We start from the raw sequence: 25,072 nt of genomic DNA, 5'->3' as shown, positions 1-25,072 counted from the left end.
CAGTGCTTGTGATGGGGGTGGGACTGAGAACAGGGCCTCCTCTGCTGATTGCAGTGCCTGAGTAGGTTTGTATGTGTAGATACGGTTTGTTAAATAGCCTGGACCTGAACCTTTTACAGCATTTCGTATTTAGCCCTGAAGCAAATCGGCAGCCAGTGGAGCTGCCGCAACATGAGGGTGATTCTCTCCATGAACAGAGCCCCAGTTAGTAATCTGGCTGCCAGTCTCTGAACCAGTTGAAGCTTCTGGACTATCTTCAAAGGTAGTTCAACATAGAGAGCGTTGCAGTAGTCCAGTCAGGATGTGACTAAGGCGTGGATTACCATGGCCAAGTCAGGTGTCTCAAGGTACGGGTGCAGTTGGCGCACGAGTTTTAATTGTACGAAAGCACTTCTGGCCACTGCAGATACCCGAGGCTCCAAGTTCAGCAATGAATCCAGGATCACCCCAAACCTGTGTCTTCAGGAGGAGTATAACCCCATCCAACACAGGCCGTAACCCTATACCGTGATCAGCCTTGCGACTGACCAGGAGCACCTCTGTCTTGTCTGGATTCAATCTCAACTTGTTAGCCCTCATCCAGTCCATTACTGAGGACAGACTTGAGAACCAGGATGGCATCCTTGGTTTTTGGTGGGAAGGAGTAATAGAATTGAGTGTCGTCTGCATAAATTTGACTGGAAGTGATGTGACTTCACCTCCAGATAAACTGACTGCACTGGTATGACCTATAGGCATTTCCTCCACAGCTGCTGCTTTATTTGAAACAGACATAGTTCAAGAATAGAGGCTTACTTTTTGAGCTGTTCTCAAAAGGGAAACATGTGGTCTGTCACATTATGGCTGGCTCTATGAATGGAAATAAATTAGTAAAATTGACTTTTGAAATATGCAAGTCTGTGTTTCCCCCGCTAAGCAGTACTGTCCAAATGAAACACCAAATAATTTAATTATAGTTGACTTTTTTTTCTTATACTCTTTCTCTTTGCTTCTGTGTACTGTAATACGAATCCCTTTATTTTATAGACTTCTGATTGACTAGATGTCATTGGTTTAATTCTAACATTGTTTTTACTAGAATTTGCTTAAGGCTCCTATAGCTCCATGCTCAAATAGCAAGAAGTCCCAGTATCATGGCTGGGAAGCAGATCTCCAGCCATTAGAGTTGTTCCCTATAGTGGTTTATAATGTCCTATATGTAACTTTTTAGGTCAGCTTTTTAAACTCTTTGTTTTCTAGCAGATTAGAACTCTGTAAGTTTTGGCCAAAAATATCATTCTTGTGCAAACATATAAAAGAGTTTAAAAGCAGTATCAAAGTCTAGGAAAACTCTATAATGTATTTGGAAATTATATTGCATCGGTTTAATCGATTTTGATTCTAACTATATAAACAGTTTGAATATGATGCAAGCAAAATAGAGTACCTGTTTATAGCCTGTTCTACTGTTTTCTCTTCTTTTCTTCTCCGAATCTCCTTGGTGTGTTAGCTGTTCTTTGAATATACAAAACTGAGTAACCATTGGAAATGGGACAATGAAAAGATATGAGGCAAGGATAGTGGAAACACAGCACAATGCCTTGTTTGTTTCCTGTTTAGTCTTGTATTTTAGATAAATAATAGAAATACATGACTTGCCCATTTCTTCCCATTGTAGCTGATTCAAAAAAAAAGAAAGGGGGTGATTTTATTTTTTAAAAATTCAAAAGAAATTATTTTGTCTAAAATGCTGGTTTATTACCTATGGTTAGAATTATTGTGATCTAAAATCATCACTGATCTTAAAGTGGATTATTTTTAAGAGAAGCGGAAATATAAAGAATAATCAAGATATGAGGAGAGGGACAGGAATGAACAGATTATAGTTTTTACATTATGGTTATGGCTAAAATTTGTTCTTTGGTCTGGAAAAACTTACTAGTGATTTAAAATGATTTTCTCAAAAATTGTTTATGAAGCTATGCTTTTTTTAATTTTAGAATTTCTAAAATTTCTGCCTTGTTTAGTCTTTTATAGAAGTTTTGTGCTTTTAAACTTGTATTTTAGTAATTTGTTATGGCAAATCAGACGTGGTAATAGTGCAGCAAGTGTTGTTGAACTCAGCTTTGTCTATGTCAGCCCTAGCTGGCATAGACAAAACTGAGGAATGTTGGAAGTGGGAACCCAATAGTGTCTGTAAGACTGTGTGATTCCCATCTTGACGCATGTTCATTTGAGTACATGAACATGTGACATTTCATTGCTTTACATAAATAATATCTAATTCCGAAACAGTAGTTAATTCATTTCAAGCTTCTCACATTGAATCCACACTTTAACTACACAAATTTTTCATTTTCTTTTCAGGAACATCATCCTATTCCCATCAAGGTTATGGTTGTGAATCTAAACTGTATAGCCTTGACCATGGCCATGAAAAACCTCAAGACAAGAAGAAGAAAAGTTCTGGTCTTGCTACTCTCAAAAAGAAATTTATTAAGCGCCGAAAGTCTAGCCGGTCTGCTGATCATGCCAAGCAGATGCGGGAGCTCCTTTCAGGCTGGGATGTTAGAGATGTCAATGCATTAGTAGAAGAGTATGAAGGGACATCCGCCTTAAAAGAGCTTTCTCTACAAGCTAGTTTGGCAAGACCAGAATGTAGAACACTACCGAAAGATATGGCTGAACTGTATGAGTTTAAATATTGTACGGATGTAGATCTCATATTTCAAGAGACTTGTTTCCCGGTGCATCGTGCAATTTTAGCTGCAAGATGCCCATTTTTTAAGACCCTGCTTTCTTCTTCACCAGAATATGGTGCAGAGATTATAATGGATATCAACACAGCTGGGATAGACCTGCCCATGTTTTCAGCTTTGTTGCACTACCTGTACACAGGAGAATTGGGAATGGAGGACTCAAGATTTCAAAATGTCGATATTCTCATGCAGCTTAGTGAGGAATTTGGTACCCCAAATTCTTTGGATGTTGATATGCGAGGATTGTTGGACTACATGTGTTACTATGATGTAATTCTCAGCTTTTCATCTGACTCTGAATTGGTTGAAGCTTATGGTGGAAGTCAGGGCTGCTTAGATGAGGAGTTAAGAGCACACAAAGCTATCATTTCATCACGGTCCCCATTTTTTCGGCATTTATTACAACGGAGGATACGGACAGGCGAAGAAATTACAGATCGGACACTAAGGACTCCAACAAGGATTATACTGGATGAATCTATTATACCAAAAAAATATGTAAGAGTAATTTTAAACTGTATGTACACAGACTTGGTGGATCTCTCTATTTTGCACAGCAGTCCTTCAGTGGGAAGTCTGAGTGAAGTTCAGGCTCTTGTAGCAGGAAAGCCAAGCATGACAAGAGCTGAAGAAGCTATGGAACTATATCACATAGCACTCTTTTTGGAGTTCAGTATGCTTGCGCAAGGTATGCCATTATTTGATTCCTTACAGAATATGTTGAACTGCTTAAATCTATGCAAATTTGAAGTTCCTGCTTTAGAAGTTTTTGTAGATTGTAATTTTGAAGAGAATGTCTAGATTTCTTGCTCTGTGTAAAAATGTGTAAGATTGTGTTACTCTGTGTTAAAATATAGAAACTAAATTTGTCTCCTGATTAAGGACATGTTAGTCATTTAATTTTATTAAATTCAAGTAAGCATATTACAACTAAGTATTCAGTAGGATTTACTTCAAGGTAAGTGTGCAGAGGATTACAAGTAGAGAAAGGTGGGATAGAAATGAAATAAATAAATAAATGACCAAAAACTATTTCTGAAGAAAAAGAGATGTCTTCTTTCTTTTAGAGTCATGTATCCATTACATAGTCACAGTCTTAGGAAGTATTCCTACTTACATGGTTTTATAAGAAAGAAATATCTTCAGAGATGTTACAAGCTGCATTCAGCTTTTGTAAATATCACATTAATATTATTTTAAATGAACTTATTGCTTGCTTGGCTCCCTTCAGCTGCTCAGAAAATAACTAAGATTTCCTAATGCATTTATAGAACAGTATCAGTAGGAACAAAGGGAACTGTGTCATACTGGATTATACCATTGTTCCATCCACAAGAGTATAGTCTGCTTCAGCCTTTCTCAAACTGCAGGCCAGGAACGGCTAGTAAGACCCAATCCACTTTCATATTGACTTCAGTATTGCAGCCTACCCAGAATCTTCAGCATGAGGGAAAGACTGGATCAATTTATAGTGTACAGTGAATTGTTACAAGTTAAGATGAACTTGCCTATGCTGCTTTGATTCAGACTTAAATGCATTTTGCTGAATTGCATTATTTTGAATCAGATAGATAGAAGACAAAGAAATTGGGTGGGGTAGGGTCAGAACAGTTGTTCTTTGGAGGCCAGAACAAGTACAAAAACTGAACTCTGACATCTTTCGTAGAAATCCCAGCACGTTTTCAATGTTTACAAAAGGATGTCTAAAAAAAGAACAGAAGCAGAGATTCTCAGAAATGCAGATTCGTTTCCTGCATGTACAGAATTGTCGAAGTCTTATTAAATTGATGAGAGATGTCCATGTGGAAAGTGTGTTGTAATGAGAGATTGTTCTATAGCTCAAAGAGATAGCTGTAATTTTAGACCAGCTTTGTAGCACTTTAATGCTATAGTATTGCTGTGTAATTTCATGGGCATACATTATCTTAATACAGAGCTTTCCAAACACTTCATGTTGGTGAACACTTTTTAGAGATGCAACATTTCATGACACAGTGATTCAGTTTTACTAGAAAACTGAAGGTTAAACTAACCCCTTAGAGATACAGACACATACATACATTGTATTGTATATGAATGCAACACATCTCTTGAATATATATATAAATATATATATATAAATATATGATTTATTTCACATAGACTCAGAAGTTTCTTGTTACATTCATGTAACACAGCTACACACTGCAGCTGGCACATGAACGTGTTGTGACACATAGTTTGGAAAGCTCTGCCTTAATAGGTGCTATATTTGATCTATGTTGATTTCAGTAGGATTGCTGTTTCCATCATCACAAAACAGCATGGAAATGCTTGGTGGAGCTGTAGAAAATCTAGACCAGGTCATATGGATGCTAACCGATTGAGTAAACTATGGTTAAGACAAACAAGAAAAGAGGTATTTCTATTAGGAAGGTTGAATATGATTTTGTGAGTCATTCCCACTGTCCATCATGGTTTAGAGCAATATTTTAAAATGAGGGTTGGGAAACTTGTGTCCCTACCTCATATTGTTAGACTAGCTGTAGTGGCTAGTGCTGAAAGGAGTTGCAGTTCAACAACATCTCAAAAGTCTATAGTTATCCATCCTTGAATTAAATCTTCACCAGTCATGCTGCTATCCAACATATGAGGCTGTTTACCTTGCAACTGAAATTGGTGGATGGGCTCCTCAGTATATCGCTCCTATTTCATGGCATTTCCTCCAGCTCACTCCCAAGTTCTCACTGCAGTCATGTTCCTGTTGTGTGCCTTTAAGTCATTTTGACTAATGGCAACCCTAAGGCTTTCACAAGGTTTTCTTGGCAAGATTTAATTCATAGAGGGTTTACCTTTGCCTTTTTCTGATGCTATGAGAATGTGACTTGCCCAGGGTCACTTAGTGGGATTCGAACTCTGGTTTCCTAAGGCATACTCCAGTGTACAAATCACTATACCTCACTGGATTTCAGTCTTTTAAACATCCTAGGAAGAGCTGAATACTTTTAAATACAACTTCATTCTCTTCATTTCCATATGAAGGCTTTGTGATTTCTTAAAGAAGATTAGAGGGGGTGGGGGTGTTAAAGAATGATTGGTTATGCAGATTATGCAAGAGTTGACATAATTTTCTTGACATATTGAGGTCATATTTGGAAAACTTGATAATAATACAAGACTTTTAAATCAACAGGGACTAGTTGCTATAGCTTAAAATGCAGTACATAAAATACAATGCACTGGTTTCTAAATAGTTTATGTCAAGTTAGTTTTAATCATCTTGAGAAATATAGCTAGGTTTAGACACAAGCATGTTACACCAGGACTTGTTCACATGACTTGACTGCCAGACTTGTTTCTGGATGCAATTCAAAGTGGTTATAGACTAATATATTTGGAAGGGATTCCATCTACCTGTTCGGTTCCCTACCAGTGCAGGAATCCCCAGCTAAAATGCCCCATTAGAGGTGATCATCCAGTCTCTGTTTAAAAGCATCCAAGGCAATTGAATCCACCAACTTCTGAAAATTCCTCCTGGTGTTTAGTAGAAAGCTTCTTTATTATCATTTGATAAATTGGTTTGGGTGCTACTTTCATCATCATCTTCAATTAGATTGCCTTACAGATATTTAAACATGGCTATCAAATCACTTTTCAGTCTTAAAATGTGATGCCCAAATGTGGACACAACATACCTGTGATGTCTGACCAAAGCAAAATATAATAGTACTCTTCTTTTGACCTGGACACTGAAGTTCTGTTGGCCTTTTTTGTCACCACATCACACTGTTTACTTGTGTTTTAGCTTGTTATCTTCTAAGTCTCAGAGAACATTTTCTGGCACTGTTGTAAAACCAGATATCACCCACTCTGTATTTCTGCATCTCATTTATTTTAACTAAATGTAGTGCCTTCAAATTTGTCCCTGTTGGTGTTCATTTTGTGTTTCTATTTGGCATGGTTCTCCAATCTCTTAAGGTCATCTTCAACCTAATTCTGCTCTCTGAGATATTAACTTTCTTTCCAGTATTGTGCCATCTACAAATGTGATTAGCATGCTCTGAATTGCGTCATCCAAATTATTTATGAATACATAGAAAACCTGAGGCTCCATTCATTTCTTCATTTCTTGATTTGATTTATGTCCTTTTTTGGCAAAACTGGAACTCTGAGCAATTCAGAAGATTAAGATGTCACAAATAAAATGCAAGAAGCAATAATACAAAATCAAAGTTAAGCAAATTTCAATTAAAAGCACATCAGTCTAGAAAGTATAGCACCCAGCCATATAAAACTCCTTCCTCAGCAACTGATCATTTGCTGCAAACTTATCAGAGTAAGTTCTTGACCTGAGAGCAGAAAGATAACAGGGAGGGGGGCAGTCTGTTTGAAGTAATATTCAGATGTAATTGATGGCCAGTAAAGAGATGGTGGTAATAATATGAAAGGTGGTTCTTCTGTGGTGATTATCTGTATGGAATGACTTCAGGGTGACCCTTCTGATGCACATAGTATAGTTTTTTCAGGGCATGGTGAAGGATTCCACCCCACGCTATGCTTCAGTGTTAAGAATTAGAAGTGCTGTCAGCTATACTCTTGTAGTGTTTGGCTGTCAATGACTTCATTTTTGTTGCTTATCAAATTTCCAAATTATACAAATTAGAATGAGATCAGAAATCAAAATGACTGCAACAAATTGGAGAACTAGGCTAAAATTAACAGATTTTCAACAGGGAAATATTTAAAGTACTGTACTTAGGCATAAGAAAAGGAAATGCCCAGACAAAATGGATAAGATCTGGCAATAAGAGTACATGGGATCTAGAAGTTTTAGTAGACCGCTAGCTGAATTTAAATCAGCAGTGTGATGTCGCAGTTACAAAGTACAGTAATGTGATGACCCATGGGCCTTGTAGTCCTGCTCAGGACATTGTAATTCCTGATGAAGATGAAAACTTGGGTTTTTTACCTTCCCAGTCTGAACTGGATTCCTCTCAGCCAGATCTTTCCCAGGCAGATCTGGGAACCTTGCACCTGCAAGAAAGTTGTCTCCCAGAAGTATGTCAAACAAGCCCAGAGCCTACTTCTCCCGTATTCTTGCGCCGGGAGTTTTGTAAACAACAGAGAAGTTTGGATTCAGCTTCGCGCAGGAGTGCGAGGATTGCAGCTAAGAATGTGGCCAATTAAGACTGCTTCTCGTGAGAATCTTTGGGGAGTCTCACATCTGGTCTCAGAGTTAGCTTTCGGTTCTGATTCCCAGAGAACTGCTTCGGCGGGAAAGCTAGACTCTATTTAGGTGTTTTACCCGCGTAGTAACTTCGCGGAGTCAATTCGTCAGCCTACGGAGCGAGTTGTGTCTGGACAGCGCGCTCCGATTCAAGCCTCGCTCCTGCTCAAGCCTTGCCTTGCTATCCAGCCTTCGCCTTGCTTCCCAGCCTTTGTTTATCTACGGACTTTGCCTTGTTTCCCAGGATCAATCCTTGCCTTGTTCCACGGATTTTATCAAGTTATTCCACGGACCTTGTTCTTGTTCTTAGTTACCTTGTTCCACGTTCAAGCCTTGTTTCAAGTATCAAGTTATTTCCTAGCCTCGCTCAAGTTTCATGGACTAAAGGACCTTGTCATCTCCCCTCACTTTGCTTGGCAAAGTGAGTGTTTCGGTTATTGGATTACAACTTTGGACCTTAATATTTCTTATTGGACATTGCTTTTTTGGACTAATTCTGACCTTTCCTGAAAGGTCTAATTCTGAACTATTTTCTACACTTGTTTTTATTAACTTTATATATTCCTTCAATAAAGATATTAGATAGATTCTGGCCTCTGTGTATGGTTATTGGTGCTCTGCAGCCTGGGTCGTGACAGTTTGACTCCGCCACCCTAAGCACCAATTAACCTCGGCCAGAATGTCTACCGGAGTCGTACCTGGGCCGAGCGGCCAGCCGATTACCTACACCATCGACAAGGAAGAGGTGGACCGAATCCGTGATAAGCTCAATGCACAGGACGGAGAAATAAGGGGTTTGAAGGAACGCGGAGTTCGTCTTCCGGCCATGGCGTTGCCAACCAAGTTTACTGGAGAAGCTTCTAAGGTTCATGTCTTCCGTCGCCAATGTCAAGCTTATCTGGAGGCCCGTGCTGCCGAGTTTCCCCAAGAAGACATCAAAGTGGCATGGGTTTACAGTCTTCTAGACGGGCCAGCGGCCAGCTGGGCGACGGCACTGTTCGACCAAGCCTCTCCACACCTAAGATCAGCGCAACACTTCTTGGACCACCTCAAGGAGACTTGGGGAATCGAGGACAATTTGGAGGCAGCCGGTCACAAACTCCGTCGCCTTTTCCAAGGAGACAGACCTATGTCTCAGTATATAGCCGAGTTCCGAGTGCTGGCCCACAACACCGGCTGGAACGATGTAGCCCTCAGGGGACAATTCCGGGAGGGTCTCAACATTGAAATGCTGGAAGAAATCTCCAAGGTGGATCCTCCCCAGACCCTCGAGGCACTCATTGATCAATGTTTACGGGCTGAAGTCATGATTGCCAACAGGAAACAGTGGGTTCGAGGCCAGGGCAGTAGAGCCGGGGCAAAACCCCCCGCTCCCGCCAGCGTTCAGCCACGTCTGGTGTGGAGACCCCCACCGCCAACCCCATACCCCAGAGGAGGCGAGGAGGTGCCGATGCAGTTGGGCAATGTGCGTCCCAGACTAGATGCCGCCGAGAAGGCCCGTCGTCAACGCTTAAACCTCTGCTGGTACTGCGGGAACGGGGGCCACTTCGCCAGAGAGTGCCCAGCCAAAGGGAAGCCTGCCGCCCGTCTTGCGGCGGCGTCCTCCACGGAGACGAAGGCGTCTGAGCCGACTGGCACACAGCCGGCGGGGGAAGCCAACGACCGGGTGTAGAGAGGCTCGCCAACCCGGTCAAAAAATCCATCCAAGAGCCGCCAACCGGGGTCCTGTTCCTTCTCGTGGTCACATTATGGTCAGCAAAAAGGGGACCCGTCATGATCCACGCCATGATAGACTCTGGAGCTACCAACAATTTCATCGATAGAGAGTATGCCGACTCTCTGGGATTACAATATCATGATTTCAAGAATGCCCGTGTGGTGCAAGCCATAGACGGCCGTCCCCTCAAGACGGGCCCCGTAAGTCAGTGGTCGGAACCCACCAGGATGTGGATAAGGGAACATATGGAAGAGATTTCCTTCTTTGTTACCGAGGTCCCCCATTTCCCTGTGATTTTGGGAATTCCATGGCTGACTCTCCACGACCCTAACATCTCCTGGTCCAACAGAGAACTGCAGTTTGCTTCACCGTATTGCCAAAACCATTGCCTCGTAGCCAAGGTATGCCATGCCACAGACACCGAGCCCATCATCACCTTGCCAAAGAAGTACTCCGAGTATTGGGATGTATTCAATGAGAAAGAAGCCGAAAAATTACCCCCACATAGACCTTATGACTGTGCCATTGACTTGGTGGAGGGGGCCCCGATCCCGCGAGGGCATCTCTACTCCCTGACTGAACCAGAGCAAGAAGCTCTCAGGGAATTCCTAGAGACAAACCTTCGCAAGGGATTCATCAGACCCTCTCAATCCCCAGCCGCCTCCCCAGTGATGTTTGTGAAGAAGAAGTCAGGGGAACTACGCTTGGTGGTGGACTACAGAGCATTGAACAATATCACCAAGCGGAACAGCTATCCCCTGCCCTTAATCTCGGATCTACTGGATCGGCTTCGAGGAGCCAAGGTTTACACCAAGCTGGATCTTCGGGGGGCTTACAACTTAGTTCGCATCAGGGAAGGGGACGAGTGGAAGACCGCCTTCCAGACCAAATTCGGATTATTTGAGTCCCGAGTTATGAATTTCGGTTTATGCGGAGCCCCCGCAACGTTCCAGCATTTTGTCAATGACATTTTTCAGGACTATCTAGACAGGTTCTTGATAATCTACCTGGACGATTTTTTGGTGTTTTCCAGATCACAATCAGAACATGAGAACCACGTCAAAATGGTGTTACAACGATTGCGGGATCATGGACTTTATGCCAAGCTGGAAAAATGCGCTTTTGATCTACAAGAGGTAGATTTCCTTGGTTACCGCATCTCGCCTCTAGGGCTTTCCATGGATCCAGCCAAAGTTTCAGCAGTATTGGAATGGCGGGCGCCAACTAACAAGAAAGAGGTGCAGCGTTTCTTGGGGTTCGCGAACTACTACCGCAAGTTCATTCCAGATTTTGCCCGCTGGTCCGACCCCATCACTAGCTGCATCCGTGGAAAGCAGCCTTTCCGCTGGACTGATCAAGCAGAGAAAGGGTTCCAGCAACTAAAGAAACTATTCACCTCCCAGCCAATTCTACAGCACCCAAATCCTGGAACCCCTTTTGTGGTGCAAGCGGACGCCTCTGATGTGGCAATTGGGGCTGTACTCTTACAACCGGTGGGAGATCACCTCCACCCCTGTGCCTTTTATTCTCGTCAACTAACCACACCAGAGAGGAATTACACCATTTGGGAAAAAGAACTACTGGCCATAAAGGCAGCCTTTGAAACTTGGAGACATTGGCTAGAAGGGGCCAAATTTCCCATTGAAGTCCACACTGATCATCGTAATCTAGAACATCTAAGAACTGCCCGCAAACTAAATCAGAGGCAGCAACGTTGGGCTTTATTCTTTGAACGTTTCAACTTCCAGATCCATTATGTGACCCCAGCCCAAACCAAGCAAGCAGACGCCCTGTCACGTAAACCGGAATACGCTGCAGGACGCAAGGAGACCTTTGAATCCCAACTGCTACAACCTGAGAACTTTGCCACGCTCACGGTGGGGAACACCAAATCCATTCCCATTGGTTCAACTTCCCCTACTCCAGGACCCATCTGTGCTCAAGAAATCAGGGCTAGTCAGCAAGCAGATGCCTGGGCGCAGGACCAACTTCGCCAAGGTCTGCATTTCCCCTTTTCGCTTAAAGATGGGCTGCTCTGCTATAGAAATCATGTTTATATCCCACCCGGACCGGGCAGGGAAAAAGCGCTTCGTCTGTGTCATGACTGCAAACCAGCAGGACACTTCGGACTATTTAAAACTATGCATTTGATCCTAAGGGATTTTTGGTGGCCCAAGATCCGCAAGGATGTGGAAAAATATGTCAACACCTGCCCAGTATGCCAGCGCTCCAAGATACGAAGGGAGAAGCCCTCAGGGCTTTTACACCCCCTTCCTACCCCATCTCGCCCATGGGAAATAATTTCCGCGGATTCCATCACTGACCTACCACCTTCCTGTGGATTCACCACGATCTTAGTGGTGGTGGACCTATTCACCAAGTTAGCCCATTTCATTCCCTGCGAAGGCCTCCCCACGGCCAAGGAAACTGCGGATCTATTTCTTCAACATGTTTTCAGACTACATGGATTGCCCAAGAGTTTAGTCACAGACCGTGGATCTCAATTCACCTCTCGTTTTTGGAAGGCACTACAAAAACTATTGGGCATAGACTCTCGCTTATCTTCAGCTCATCATCCCCAAACAGATGGGCAAACGGAGCGCACCAATGCCACTTTGGAGCAGTATCTTCGCTGTTATGTAAACTATCAACAGGACAATTGGGCTTCTCTGTTACCACTGTCTGAGTTTGCCTACAACAATGGAGTTCAAGCTTCTACAAAAGAAACGCCGTTCTTTGCAAACTACGGCTTCCATCCACGTTTCTTCCCCCCTGTCATTGAAACTTCAGAGGTTCCCGCAGCAGAGGATTGGCTGCAGGAACTCACAGCGGTGCAACAACTTTTGCTCCAGCAACTGGATCAAGCCAAGGAGGACTATAAACGCCACGCTGACAAACATCGCCAGCCGGGCCCCGAAATCAAGGTAGGAGATCGGGTTTTCCTGTCCACTCGCTTTCTGCCCTCCCACCGCCCTTGCCGGAAGTTAGATGCCCGTTTCATTGGTCCCTATCCAGTGGTGGCGCAATTAAACCCCGTGACTTTCAAACTCCAACTTCCGCGTTCAATGCGCATTCACCCAGTGTTTCACCGTTCCCTGCTCCTTCCGGCGGATGGTGTGCGACCTGATACAGACCAACCGGCCCCCCCTCCTGTTTTGATGAATGGGGAGGAGGAGTTCGAGGTTGAGGACATTTTGGATTCTCGCTTTCACCGCCGCCGCCTACAATATCTCATTGACTGGGTGGGTTTTGGCCCTGAGGAACGCTCTTGGGAAGACGCCTCCACAGTCCATGCTCCTGATCTAACCCGTCGCTTTCATCAGACCTATCCCACCAAACCACGACCTCGCGCCTCGGGGAGAGGGCCCCAGTTTGGGAGGGGCCTTGAGGAGGGGGATAGTGTGATGACCCATGGGCCTTGTAGTCCTGCTCAGGACATTGTAATTCCTGATGAAGATGAAAACTTGGGTTTTTTACCTTCCCAGTCTGAACTGGATTCCTCTCAGCCAGATCTTTCCCAGGCAGATCTGGGAACCTTGCACCTGCAAGAAAGTTGTCTCCCAGAAGTATGTCAAACAAGCCCAGAGCCTACTTCTCCCGTATTCTTGCGCCGGGAGTTTTGTAAACAACAGAGAAGTTTGGATTCAGCTTCGCGCAGGAGTGCGAGGATTGCAGCTAAGAATGTGGCCAATTAAGACTGCTTCTCGTGAGAATCTTTGGGGAGTCTCACATCTGGTCTCAGAGTTAGCTTTCGGTTCTGATTCCCAGAGAACTGCTTCGGCGGGAAAGCTAGACTCTATTTAGGTGTTTTACCCGCGTAGTAACTTCGCGGAGTCAATTCGTCAGCCTACGGAGCGAGTTGTGTCTGGACAGCGCGCTCCGATTCAAGCCTCGCTCCTGCTCAAGCCTTGCCTTGCTATCCAGCCTTCGCCTTGCTTCCCAGCCTTTGTTTATCTACGGACTTTGCCTTGTTTCCCAGGATCAATCCTTGCCTTGTTCCACGGATTTTATCAAGTTATTCCACGGACCTTGTTCTTGTTCTTAGTTACCTTGTTCCACGTTCAAGCCTTGTTTCAAGTATCAAGTTATTTCCTAGCCTCGCTCAAGTTTCATGGACTAAAGGACCTTGTCATCTCCCCTCACTTTGCTTGGCAAAGTGAGTGTTTCGGTTATTGGATTACAACTTTGGACCTTAATATTTCTTATTGGACATTGCTTTTTTGGACTAATTCTGACCTTTCCTGAAAGGTCTAATTCTGAACTATTTTCTACACTTGTTTTTATTAACTTTATATATTCCTTCAATAAAGATATTAGATAGATTCTGGCCTCTGTGTATGGTTATTGGTGCTCTGCAGCCTGGGTCGTGACAAGTAAATGCAATTTTAGGCTGTATCAATAGGAGTATAGTCTCTAGATTGAGGGGAGTAATAGTATCATCCTATTTTGCTTTGTTCAAACATCACCTGGAATACTGTATCCAGTTTTGAGCATCGTAATTCAAGAAGGATATTGACAAGCTGAGATGTGTTCAAAGAAGAGCGAGAAAACTTACCAGACATCTGGAAACCATGCCCTATGAGGAGCGGCGTAGGAAGCCTAGTATAATTATTCTGCAGAAAAGAAGACTAAGAATTGACATGATAGCCATGTTTAAATATTTGAATAGATGTCATATTGCAGATGGAGCAAGATTTTCTTCTTCTTCTGCTTCTCAGACTAGGAAGCAATGGAGGAAAAGAGATTCTGCCTAAACATTTAGAAGAACTTTTTTACAATTAAAGCTGTTCAATAGTGGCAGAGCCCCCTTCCTTGGAGATTTTAAGACAGAGGCTGGATGACCATCTTTTGGGAGGCTTTTAATGTATTCCTGCATAGCAGAATGGGAATGGATGGGATGGCATTTGTGGGTTCTTCAACTTTATGATTCGCAGTGTGGTTGGTTTTTAACCTGCTTGTTTTAATGTTTAGGATGTTAATTTGTATTGTTGGTACTCTAGTATTCATTGTTGCCCAAATATTGTCAATGAATAAATGAACACATGAAGCCAAACAAGTCCTTGGTTAGAACCGTACATAGCCACAAGAAGTCCAAATCATTATTACTGAAATGAGAAGCAAGCACACTACCTTGAGATGGGCAATTTTCCACTTTCAAGAGTTGTTCAGAATCTCTGATCTCATTAATTTCCATGATTAGACTTTTCATGATTAGATTTTGCATGGCAAATCCAATATAATGATTGGTTTAAATGGAAATGTTGTGCTCTCTACTGGACTTGATTTTAATGGTGAATTCATGCTGCTGTCCCTTTTCATGTTTCTACCTAATTTCATTTGCCAGTTTCATTTAGCAAAGCTTAACTTTGCTTTATCGTACATAGTTTCTCCAGCATGAGCAAAGTGGTTTGCAGGGGGGAAAATAACAATGCAGTGTTTAAGTCTTAAAGACTGAAACATTTTTCCCTTAGTGAAATTTCTTGTCTTTTTCATTACTTCTCTGGAATTTGATGTACAGTAGAGTCTCACTTATCCAACACTCACTTATCCAACGTTCTGGATTATCCAACGCATTTTTCTAGTCAATGTTTTCTAAACATCATGATATTTTGGTGCTAAATTCATAAATACAGCAATTACTACATAGCATTACTGCGTATTGAACTACTTTTTCTGTCAAATTTGTTGTATAACATGATGTTTTGGTGCTTAATTTGTAAAATCATAACCTAATTTGATGTTTAATAGGCTTTTCCTTAATCTCTCCTTATTATCCAACATATTCACTTATCCAACATTCTGCCGGCCCGTTTATGTTGGATAAGTGAGACTCTACTGTATTTAGTTTTGAGAAGTGCCTTGGATACAATTGCCTGACTTCAGCTTTTCTATTTTTTCTTTATGAATACTATCACCCTGCAATTCTAGTAGAGGGGAGAATTGTTTTTAATGAAAAATACGCAGACATCTTTTACAGGAGAAGTAAGGGACATATCTGGAATTAAGTGAAATATAAGGATTGCTAGTTTGGATATACAGTCACCTAGCCAACCATCCAAAGCTTGAAAATATATTTTTAAAAATTCAAAAAACAAACTTTGATTTGCTATCTTACTAAGCAATGGAATATAATGGACTTGAGCATCTACAGATTTCAGTATCCACATGGTGTTCTAGAACTAAACCCCAGCAGATAATAAGGACCCACTGTAACTGAAGAATCATTTCATGGTTAATGTGTGGTCGAAGGCTTTCATGGCTGGAATCACTGGGCTCTTGTGTGATTTCCGGGCTGTATGTCATGACCTCCTTTTCTGGTGTTGTGGGGAACCATGAAAGTAGGTCATACCTTGGCCGTTAGCACACCTAAAGCAAGGGAGAGCTGACCAGGACTGAGGGTCTTCATGGAAATGGGGCAGGCACAGTGAAGGGGAGGGCAAAGTGAGGGATATGAGGAGGTGAGAGGGGAGAATCTCTCAGATGGAACTTTGCAACCGCACTGTATATTTCAAGAAATAAAAAGAAATTTAGCTTTCCAGCCGGCCTATGAGCTGATTTTGTCTCTAGAGAACTGCAGGGCAAAACAGCTATAAGGCCGTGTTCTAGCAACATTTTCTCTCTGAAATTTCGCCTACATATGTGGCTGGCATCTTCAGAGGATCTGATGGTGGTAAAACATATATACCTGTGGAATGTTCAGGGTTGGAGAAAGAACCAGTGTCTGTTAAACTAGTATAAAGGGTACAATTAGCAAACTTGATTTGCAAGTGTTTGAGTGGGATCATTAGCATGTGAGTAACTAAGATCTTGAAAGATGATGCTGTCAAGGTGATGCATGCCATATGCCAGCAAATATGGAAAACACAAGGATGGCCATCAGATTGGAAAAATTCAATGTATATCCACATAACAAAAAAAGGAAAACACTAAAGAATGCTCAAACTTTCGTACAGTGGCACTTATTTCACATGCCAGTAAGGTAATGCTCAAGATCCTGCAAGATAGACTCCAGCAATACATGGAGCGAGAGTTGCCAGTTGTACAAGCTGGGTTTAAAAAGGCAGAGGATCGAGAGACCAAATTGCCAATATCCGCTTGACAATGGAGAAAGGTTGGGAGTTTCAGAAAGACATCTATTTCTGTTTTATTGACTATTCTAAAGCCTTTGACTGTGTGAATCATAATAAATTGTGGCAAGTTCTTGGTGGTATGGGGATTTCAAGTCACCTTGTCTGTCTCCTGAGGAATCTGTATAACGACCAAGTAGCAACAGTAAGAACAGACCACGGAACAACAGACTGGTTCAAGATTGGGAAAGGAGTACGGCAGGGCTGTATACTTTCACCCTATCTATGCAACTTGTATGCAGAACACATAGTGCGATGTGCGGGGCTTGATGAATCCAAGGCTGGAGTTAAAATTGCTGGAAGAAACATTAACAACCTTAGATATGCAGATGATACCACTTTGATACCTGAAAGCGAGGAGATGCTGAGGAGTGCAAAAGCTGGGTTGCAGTTAAACATCAAGAAAACCAAGATTATGGCAACCAGACTGGTTGCTAACTGGCAAATAGAGGGAGGAAACATGGAGGCAATAACAGACTTTGTATTTCTAGGCACAAAGATTACTGCAGATGCAAACTGCAGCCAGGAAATCAGAAGACGTTTACTTCTTGGGAGGAGAGCAGTGACCAACCGCGATAAAATAGTGAAGAGTAGAGAACATCACAGGAGCTCCGGTGGCAAAGTGTGTTAAAGCACTGAGCTGCTGAACTTGCAGACCAAAAGGTCCCAGGTTCAAATCCTGGCAGCGGAAAATGAGCGCCTGCTGTTAGCTCCAGCTTCTGCCAACCTAGCAGTTTGAAAACATGCCAATGTGAGTAGATCAATAGGTACCGCTCTGGCGGGAAGGTAACGGCGCTCCATGCAGTCATGCTGGCCACATGACCTTGGAGGTGTCTACAGACAACGCCGGCTCTTCGGCTTAGAAATGGAGATGAGCACCAACCCCCAGAATCAGACATGACTGGACTTAATGTCAGGGGAAAACCTTTACCTTTACTAGAGAACATCACACTGGCAATAAAGATTTGCATAGTTAAAGCAATGGTATTCCCCATAGTAACCTATGGATGCGAGAGCTGGACCATGAAGTAGGCTGAGCGAAGGAAGACAGACCCTTTTGAACTGTGGTGTTGGAGGAAATTTTTGAGAGTGCCTTGGACCACAAGAAGATCAAACCAGTCCATACTCCAGGAAATAATGCCCGACTTCTCACTGGAGGGAAGGATATTGGAGGAAAGCTGAAGTACTTTGGCCACATAATGAGAAGTCAAGAAAGTTTGGAGAAGATAATGATGCTGGGGAAAATGGAAGGAAAAAGGAAGAGGGACCGACAAAGGGCAAGAATAATGAATGGTATCCTTGAAGTGACTGACCTTAAAGGAGCTGGGGGTGGCGATGACCGACAGAGAGCTCTGGCATAGGCTGGTCCATGAGGTCATGAAGAGTCAGAAGCGACTGAACGAATAAATAGCAACAAAACTAAGAGGATCACATAGTCGATTAGTGAGGGCAACCATTTCATGGTTGTTTCAGAATATTGAGTGTGTATTTTTAAAGCATGACACTCTTCTGGTCTGCTTTTTATACATTATATTTATTTGGAATAACAATCATACCTGGTTCTTAGGATAAGAGGTGTAATCCCTTCAGGAGGCACCATTTGCATCTGATACGATAATGATTGAAAGTACAGTAGAGTCTCGATTATCTGACATAAACTGGCGGGTAGAATGTCGGATAATTGAAAATGTTGGATAATAGGGAGGGTGGCAGAAGAAGGAGCCTCTTCCTCTGTTGCTGGGGAAGAGGCTCCTCCTCCTTGTCCTCATCCTTCTGTTCTCCCTCGGCAGGCTGGCTCTCGAGGGAGAGGAGGAAGAGGACAAGTGGCGGGGGCAGTGTGACCCCAAGCGAAGCTTGAAGGGTGCCCCGCTGCTATTCCTCGTGATCCTCCTCCTCTTCTCCCTCGGCAGGCTGGCTCTCGAGGGAGAGGAGGAAGAGGACAAGCGGCGGGGGCAGTGTGGCCCCAAGCGAAGCTTGAAAGGTGCCCCTCCGCTATTCCTCGTGATCCTCCTCCTCTTCTCCCTCGGCAGGCTGGCTCTCAAGGGAGAGGAGGAGGAAGCTTCTTTTGCTGCTACTCCGTTGCTGCCCACCCGCCTGCCCTTGCTCGTTGGCTCACTCACCGGGCCGAGTCCTGACAGCAAGGGCAGAACCAGGACCCATCCCAGTGACTGAGTGAGTGAGGGTGGGCGGCAAAGGCCCTCCCTCACTCGCTCACTCAGTCACCAGGCCGGTCCCGGCAGCAACGGCGGCAGTGGCAGCAGACCCAGGACCCAGCCTGGTGAGTGAGCAAGCGAGCAAGCGAAAATGACTGCCTCCACCTTTGCTGTGCTGGTGGGGGGGGGGGGGGGTGAGGGAGAGAAGGAGGGCGCCCCGGGTGTCAGATAATATGGTGTGTTGGATAAGCGGAAGTTGGATAGGCGGGACTCTACTGTACTTCCAAAGAACAGCAAAAAGTGAATCTCAGGTTTACAGGCTACATTCAGGTTTTTGAAGTTTTTCAAGCCGTACAATACCTTTTGTGATTGCCTTTGAAAGTGGCCTGAAGTTGCTTGGGAGATAGAAAAGCCTGAGAAAACAGCAATAAATTTGTGTGCGCTCTCTCTCTCTCTCTCTCTCTCCCTCTCTCTCTCTCTCTCTCTCTTGAAGTTTCAAGAAGACGTCTCTGTAGATTATAAATGATTATACGATTAAAAATTGAGAACTATTAACCAGAAGTGAATGTAAAAATGTAAATTCAACATTTATGGTTCCAGAATAATGAGAACAAGATAGAGACTGATTCCTTCTTGATGAGGAGGCATGGTTTAGCATTAGGGTATGTGATTTGCTTAACAGGTCTTAGCATTCTCTAGTCAAAGTTTTTTCTTGGGTTTTTTTTAATGTTTTGTTCATTGTAGACTATAAGTAAAGTGTCTTAATTTGCTCTTTTTATTATTATGGTTTTTTGTGGAATAATAAGACATTTGTTATAGTGGTTGTGTGTAGAATTCTGTTACAGCATTAAGTAAAAATCGTGACAGTGTTTTCTGTATTTTCTATTTTGTGCTTTTGGCTATCTGCAAAAACACGTTTTCTTTTTTCTTTTTAGTTAGTATTTTTTCCCCAGGAGATTGGAAAATTCAAGTGATAGGGCTTGCATAAGTTATTTCCTGAGATTCTAGGATGCTGCTGTCAGTCATAGTGTTAAGTATTAAGCCAAAGCAAGGAGTAGTTTTTTTTTCTGTGAGCAGTAGTTTTTCATTGGTATGCCTGCTGTGTGTTGTAAATATAAATATTAAGTGATAGAGTACAAATGTGTCAAATAGCAATGGTATTATGTATTCTAATTACAAATTCATCAACTTTGCTGAGAACACAAAAACTGCAAATACTGAATGATCTTGGATATAATGATCAGCTGATTCAGTGAGCAGTTGTTTATATTTTTTCTCATGTGGTGATCTCTTCCCTTCAAACTAGGAGTGATTTGAAAAATACTGCCTGCCATGATTTTTCTTGTATGTAATCTAGAATTTCATCATCTGCTGAATGCATGGCTTGCAAAGTTCTTTGTATATTTCTATGCATCTAGTACAATCCTAGTACAGTAGAGTCTCACTTATCCAAACTAAACGAGCCGGCAGAAGCTTGGATAAGCGAATATCTTGGATAATAAGGAGAGATTAAGGAAAAGCCTATTAAACATCAAATTAGGTTATGATTTTACAAATTAAGCACCAAAACGTCATGTTATACAACAAATTTGACAGAAAAAGCAGTTCAGTATGCAGTAATGTTATGTTGTAATTACTGTATTTACGAATTTAGCACCAAAATACCACGTTATATTGAAAACATTGACTACGAAAATGGCTTGGATCATCCAGAAACTTGGATAAGCGAGGCTTGGATAAGTGAGACTCTACTGTAATTGAGGGATGGATTAATCTTATCTACATGTTCTATAAAGAAGTTGTCTTCCATGGAAGATTGAAATAAAACCAAAAATAATCTTCAGGTTACTGCTCAGTCTCCAATTAAGTTTTGCAGTAGGAGGAATGTCGCAAAAATGTTTCCTTTTGTATACAGGAAGGGGAAAATAGGCCACAAAACAATAAAAGCAGGACAGGAAGAATGTGGGTTTTATGTTCTACATTCATCATGGGGATGAGACTGGAAGTGAGATCTAAGGAAAGTGGGAGTAAAAAAAAGCAAAGATTCTTGGTTTAATTGTTCTACTGCATTCTTCTCAGGAGAGCTAAAATTAGAACTGTTGTGGAAACGGTGGTACCAAACAAACATGAAGACTTGATACTTGACCTCAGACTTGGGAGATCAGATAAATACCTCTAACATTTGTGATGTGTTTCTCTAGGTCTACTGCTGAATGGTTTTCCTTTTGTCATTTCTAGACACACATTAAAACTGCTACCTTTGTTGATCCCTCTGTTCCATTAAGCAGTTATAATCAGAAGAGTTCTTGAAAGCTTGCTCTGAAAAGAGAAAAAGCTACATTTTTGGCACTAGCTTTCCATACTGTTTTTGCTAGCTGGGATTCCAATACAAGGTATCCTCATGGTGGGATCCATGGTGGGATCCATCTCTTAAGCTAGGGGCAGCCCTTGGGTCTCAGTTTTGCAGTCAGTGAAGCTCCCCAGTAATCTCCCAAACCTGCTTCTCCCCCCCCCCCTTTTTTTTTTTATAGTACCGTAGCACAGTTATCAGATGAACATTTTACCCAAGGCTTTCCCAAATGTTTGCAAACATAAAACAAAAAACCTCAACACCCCCATGCCCTGTCAGATATCTTTCTCCCTCTGTTTCTCTGTCAAAATGGGTAACAGGAAGTGAAGTGGTTATTGTTTCTCAGTTTAAAGGAGAGGGGGAAAAAAGACAAGGAAGTATATTGTCATGTTCCTATGGGTGGTCCAAGAAGTGATGGGTTTGGAAAATTGGCAACTGATTGATATCCATCCTTACCTAAAGTATTGGATCCTTCGAAGCAAAGTATTTTTAGCAAGCATTGTATGTTCACCATAGATCAGGGTTGACTTGAGGGTACATAACAACAAGCCTTGGTTGTAAATCAGTTGCAGAGACCCCGTCTTTCTTTCTAAGGCTTTCTGTTTTTGGATATCTTTGTTCCCCAGTTATATTTTTGCTGCTTGTGAGTGAAGTGAGGTGAAGTCACATGAATCTGTTCTGTCTTTGCTGGATGGACATGGCAGTTTTCTGCTGTTTTCCGCTGTTGCCAATTTATCATATGGAATAAAAATGTTTTAATAAAATAGCAGTGAGCACAGTATCATCATAGACAATCACTTGTGGCTGAATATGACTATCTTCCAAGAGTTGAGTCCTGGCAATGAGTCTGTAAGTGACTGTATAGACCTGTTCTGGATCCACATGATCTTTTGCAGTGATGACATACATTTCCAGGTGGAAGACAGTCCTGACAAGGGTTTGCTTGGTGCACATTCCTTTTGGCATGTTTCTCCCTTTTGCCCTCTATTCATGCCTCTTCCAAATCCGTAGCACTGTTGGTAGCAGCTGACCTCCAGTTAGAACACTTGAGGACCAAGGCTTATAAGTTCTCAGTGTTTATGCCACATTTTAAAGGCTAGCTTTAAGTACATATTTAAATATTTTAAATATACTGCTTTCATTTCATAATTAGGCTACTCCCCCACTGCAGGGAAATGAAGAGATTTGTAGAAGTGTTGTTCTAAGCATCTAAAATGAAGTAAAGTTGTGAGCTCTTTCATTGTTCTGGAAAGCATTGCCCCAGTGTTTGTGAAAATGGAGTAGTAATTCATTACTTCATAAAGTTCTGTATCGCTTGAGCAATAATAGAACTAGAGTCAGCATGTACCTTAAAGGGCATCCAGTTCAGGCCCCTGCCCATGCAGGAATCTACAACTGAAGTATTCCTAACAGGTGTGTATCTGACCTCCATTCAAAAAGCCCAGTAAAATAATAATATACTGTATTTTAATGCAAATGTCTCAGAGCTGTCTCAGCTTATGAAACACATAGGTGAATACATTTAATAGAGTCCTAAGGGCCAAATCAACAATTTGATAAGTGGCTTTTAAAAAGTAACCAATAAGTACAAAGGAGACAATTTCATTTTATACTCTTGGTGTAGGAGAAAAAGTTCTTTAGCCCTTTAGTATTTTTGCAGTTCCAGTCTGGGCCCAGCACCCTATGCCTATTTGCATGTGAAATGAAAAGAAGTTCACACTGGAGTGAATAGAAGTCACCACCACCTCCCAGACTTCAAGGGACAATTTCCTAGGTTCCTTGCAAGATGAGTGCAGTTAGCTTTTCACATTCACTGAGTTAGAAAGGGATAAGCCACAAATAATAAAATAGCTTTTTGTCCTAGAAAATACCTCTCTAGGAATCTAGAGGTCTTCCAGCACAGCTCTGATTGAGAGTTGCACTGTGAATAGTGCATTCCATAAATGTGGGGGGCTGACTGTATACTGCAAATGCAATAAGAACTAAAAGGGCTTAGTATATTGAATAATTATTAAAGTAATATTTGAAATACTAGAAGCATTGTCTGTTTGCCAGTATAGATAGACAATTAAGAAATGTTGAAAAAAAATGGAATGGAATCAAAATAAGAAAATGGCCTGAAAGTCAAACATATAAACTTCAGATTCTAAAGGAACTATTTGTAACTTTAGTATGGGTCCAGGCTATATTACAACTCAGAAATTAGAATGTACACAGAGAGTTCCTGTTTGGTTGAGATGTCTTGTTCACTTATTATCACTGCCCCCAATGCTGCACTGAAGGTTGTAGTTCAGAGGGTATGTATGTTAGCTTCCATTCTTTTAGGAGAAATAGAGAATCACATTTTTTTACTATGAATAATCCTTTTTCAGATGCCATATCTCCAGTATTTGGAAGAAGATGTCATTCATAATTTCCCAAATGACTTGATTTATACAAGTCAAAATAACTCAGCATGCCGTAAGAGACTCACGTTCAACTTGTAGTGAGGGAAACAGCAGTTTTAAGAATGATTTAACTTGGACTGGCATTTCATTTTAATATGTTGACTCAGAATAATCACTTCACTCCTAATTCACCCCTGCAGATGCTGTGAACTTTTAAATATCCATTCAGATGCTGCTTATATCAACAGCTATTCCAAAATCAGTGGCTGTTAGTACTTTTGTGATTTGAAGCAAAATAAATTAGGCTGACTGTAAATCCAGCAATAATAGAAATTACAGTATGAATTGGAGAAAATGTAAATATGCTTGTATGGCACTAATTCAGTTAGCATTAGGTTCAAATTGAGAGATTTTGAAAATATATATATACACATAGACTATTATTTGCTCATGCATTTCCCTATTTACATGAGCAATATAGCATTAGCACTGCAAGATCATGGCTTCTGGCACTGCAAGATCATGGCAGCCAGGTCTGGCTACTGCCTCCGCTCCACCCCCTCTTCCGAGTCTTCCATGTTTCCTGGCGTGGCCCGGCTGGAGCGGAGGCAGAAGCCAGACCTGGCTGCTTCTTCCAGGCTTTTGCTGCCACCGCCAACATTCACTCTCCCACCCTCCCTCGCTCACTCATTCGGCTGGAGCAGCGTTCTTTCTTTCCTGGCTGCAGGGAAGCAGCCAGAGCAACATGACGGGCCCGGAGTAAGGGCCCAACAGGTGCTGGTAGGGAAGGGTTGCAAGGAGGAGAAAGGCCACGTAACAATTAAAATAATGTATAAATATTAAAATTAAAATAGTGCCCCTACTTTGCGGATTTCCACTTATTGCGGTAGGTCCTGGAACGGAACCCCCGTGATAAGTGAGGGGACACTGTGTAGCTTTTAATTTCACAGCTCAGGTTGTTTTTAGTTTTTAAAGAGCAAGATTTTGTAACTTTGCTAAGAACTCTGTTTCCACCTTTTAAGGATATTTTAAGTAATATCCTTCCATTGACATTAAAGACTGACTAACATAAGAAACTGAACTTCTGAACTATAAACTATAGCATTGTTAGTATTCCAGATATTAAAACCCATTCAGTATTGGTGCTTAGTTCAGTGTTGCTTATGCAAATGATTATTTGTTGCAACTTGATAGACAGAGAGCAAACAGTGGTTCCATTTTCCTGTTGTGTCTGTGTTTCTTCTGAGACATTAAATTCCTTAATTTCTCAGTTGGATACATGAGAAATATGCCAATATTCAAATTTCATTTCCTTGTGATTGGAAAACCTAGGCCTTAGATATCCAGTCGTTGCAGTGGCTTCGAAGCAGTTGCTATCATGCTTGAGTTGTAAT

At 42.0% G+C, this 25,072-nt stretch overlaps 1 protein-coding gene across 1 annotated transcript in view; it reads left to right on the top strand.

Moving 5' to 3' along the window:
• btbd7 (BTB domain containing 7) overlaps positions 1-25,072 on the top strand; it is a 99,398-nt gene that overhangs the window by 37,225 nt on the left and 37,101 nt on the right. Inside the window, exon 3 of the mRNA XM_062968414.1 lies at positions 2,347-3,426. Coding sequence (XP_062824484.1) covers positions 2,347-3,426 — 1,080 coding nt within the window. The remainder of the gene's footprint in view (positions 1-2,346; positions 3,427-25,072) is intronic.

The sequence above is a fragment of the Anolis carolinensis genome, chromosome 1 (assembly GCF_035594765.1).
Source record: "Anolis carolinensis isolate JA03-04 chromosome 1, rAnoCar3.1.pri, whole genome shotgun sequence".
NCBI lineage: Eukaryota > Metazoa > Chordata > Lepidosauria > Squamata > Dactyloidae > Anolis > Anolis carolinensis.
Note: the sequence above shows the minus strand (reverse complement) of the source record. Positions and strands in the feature narration are given on the sequence as shown.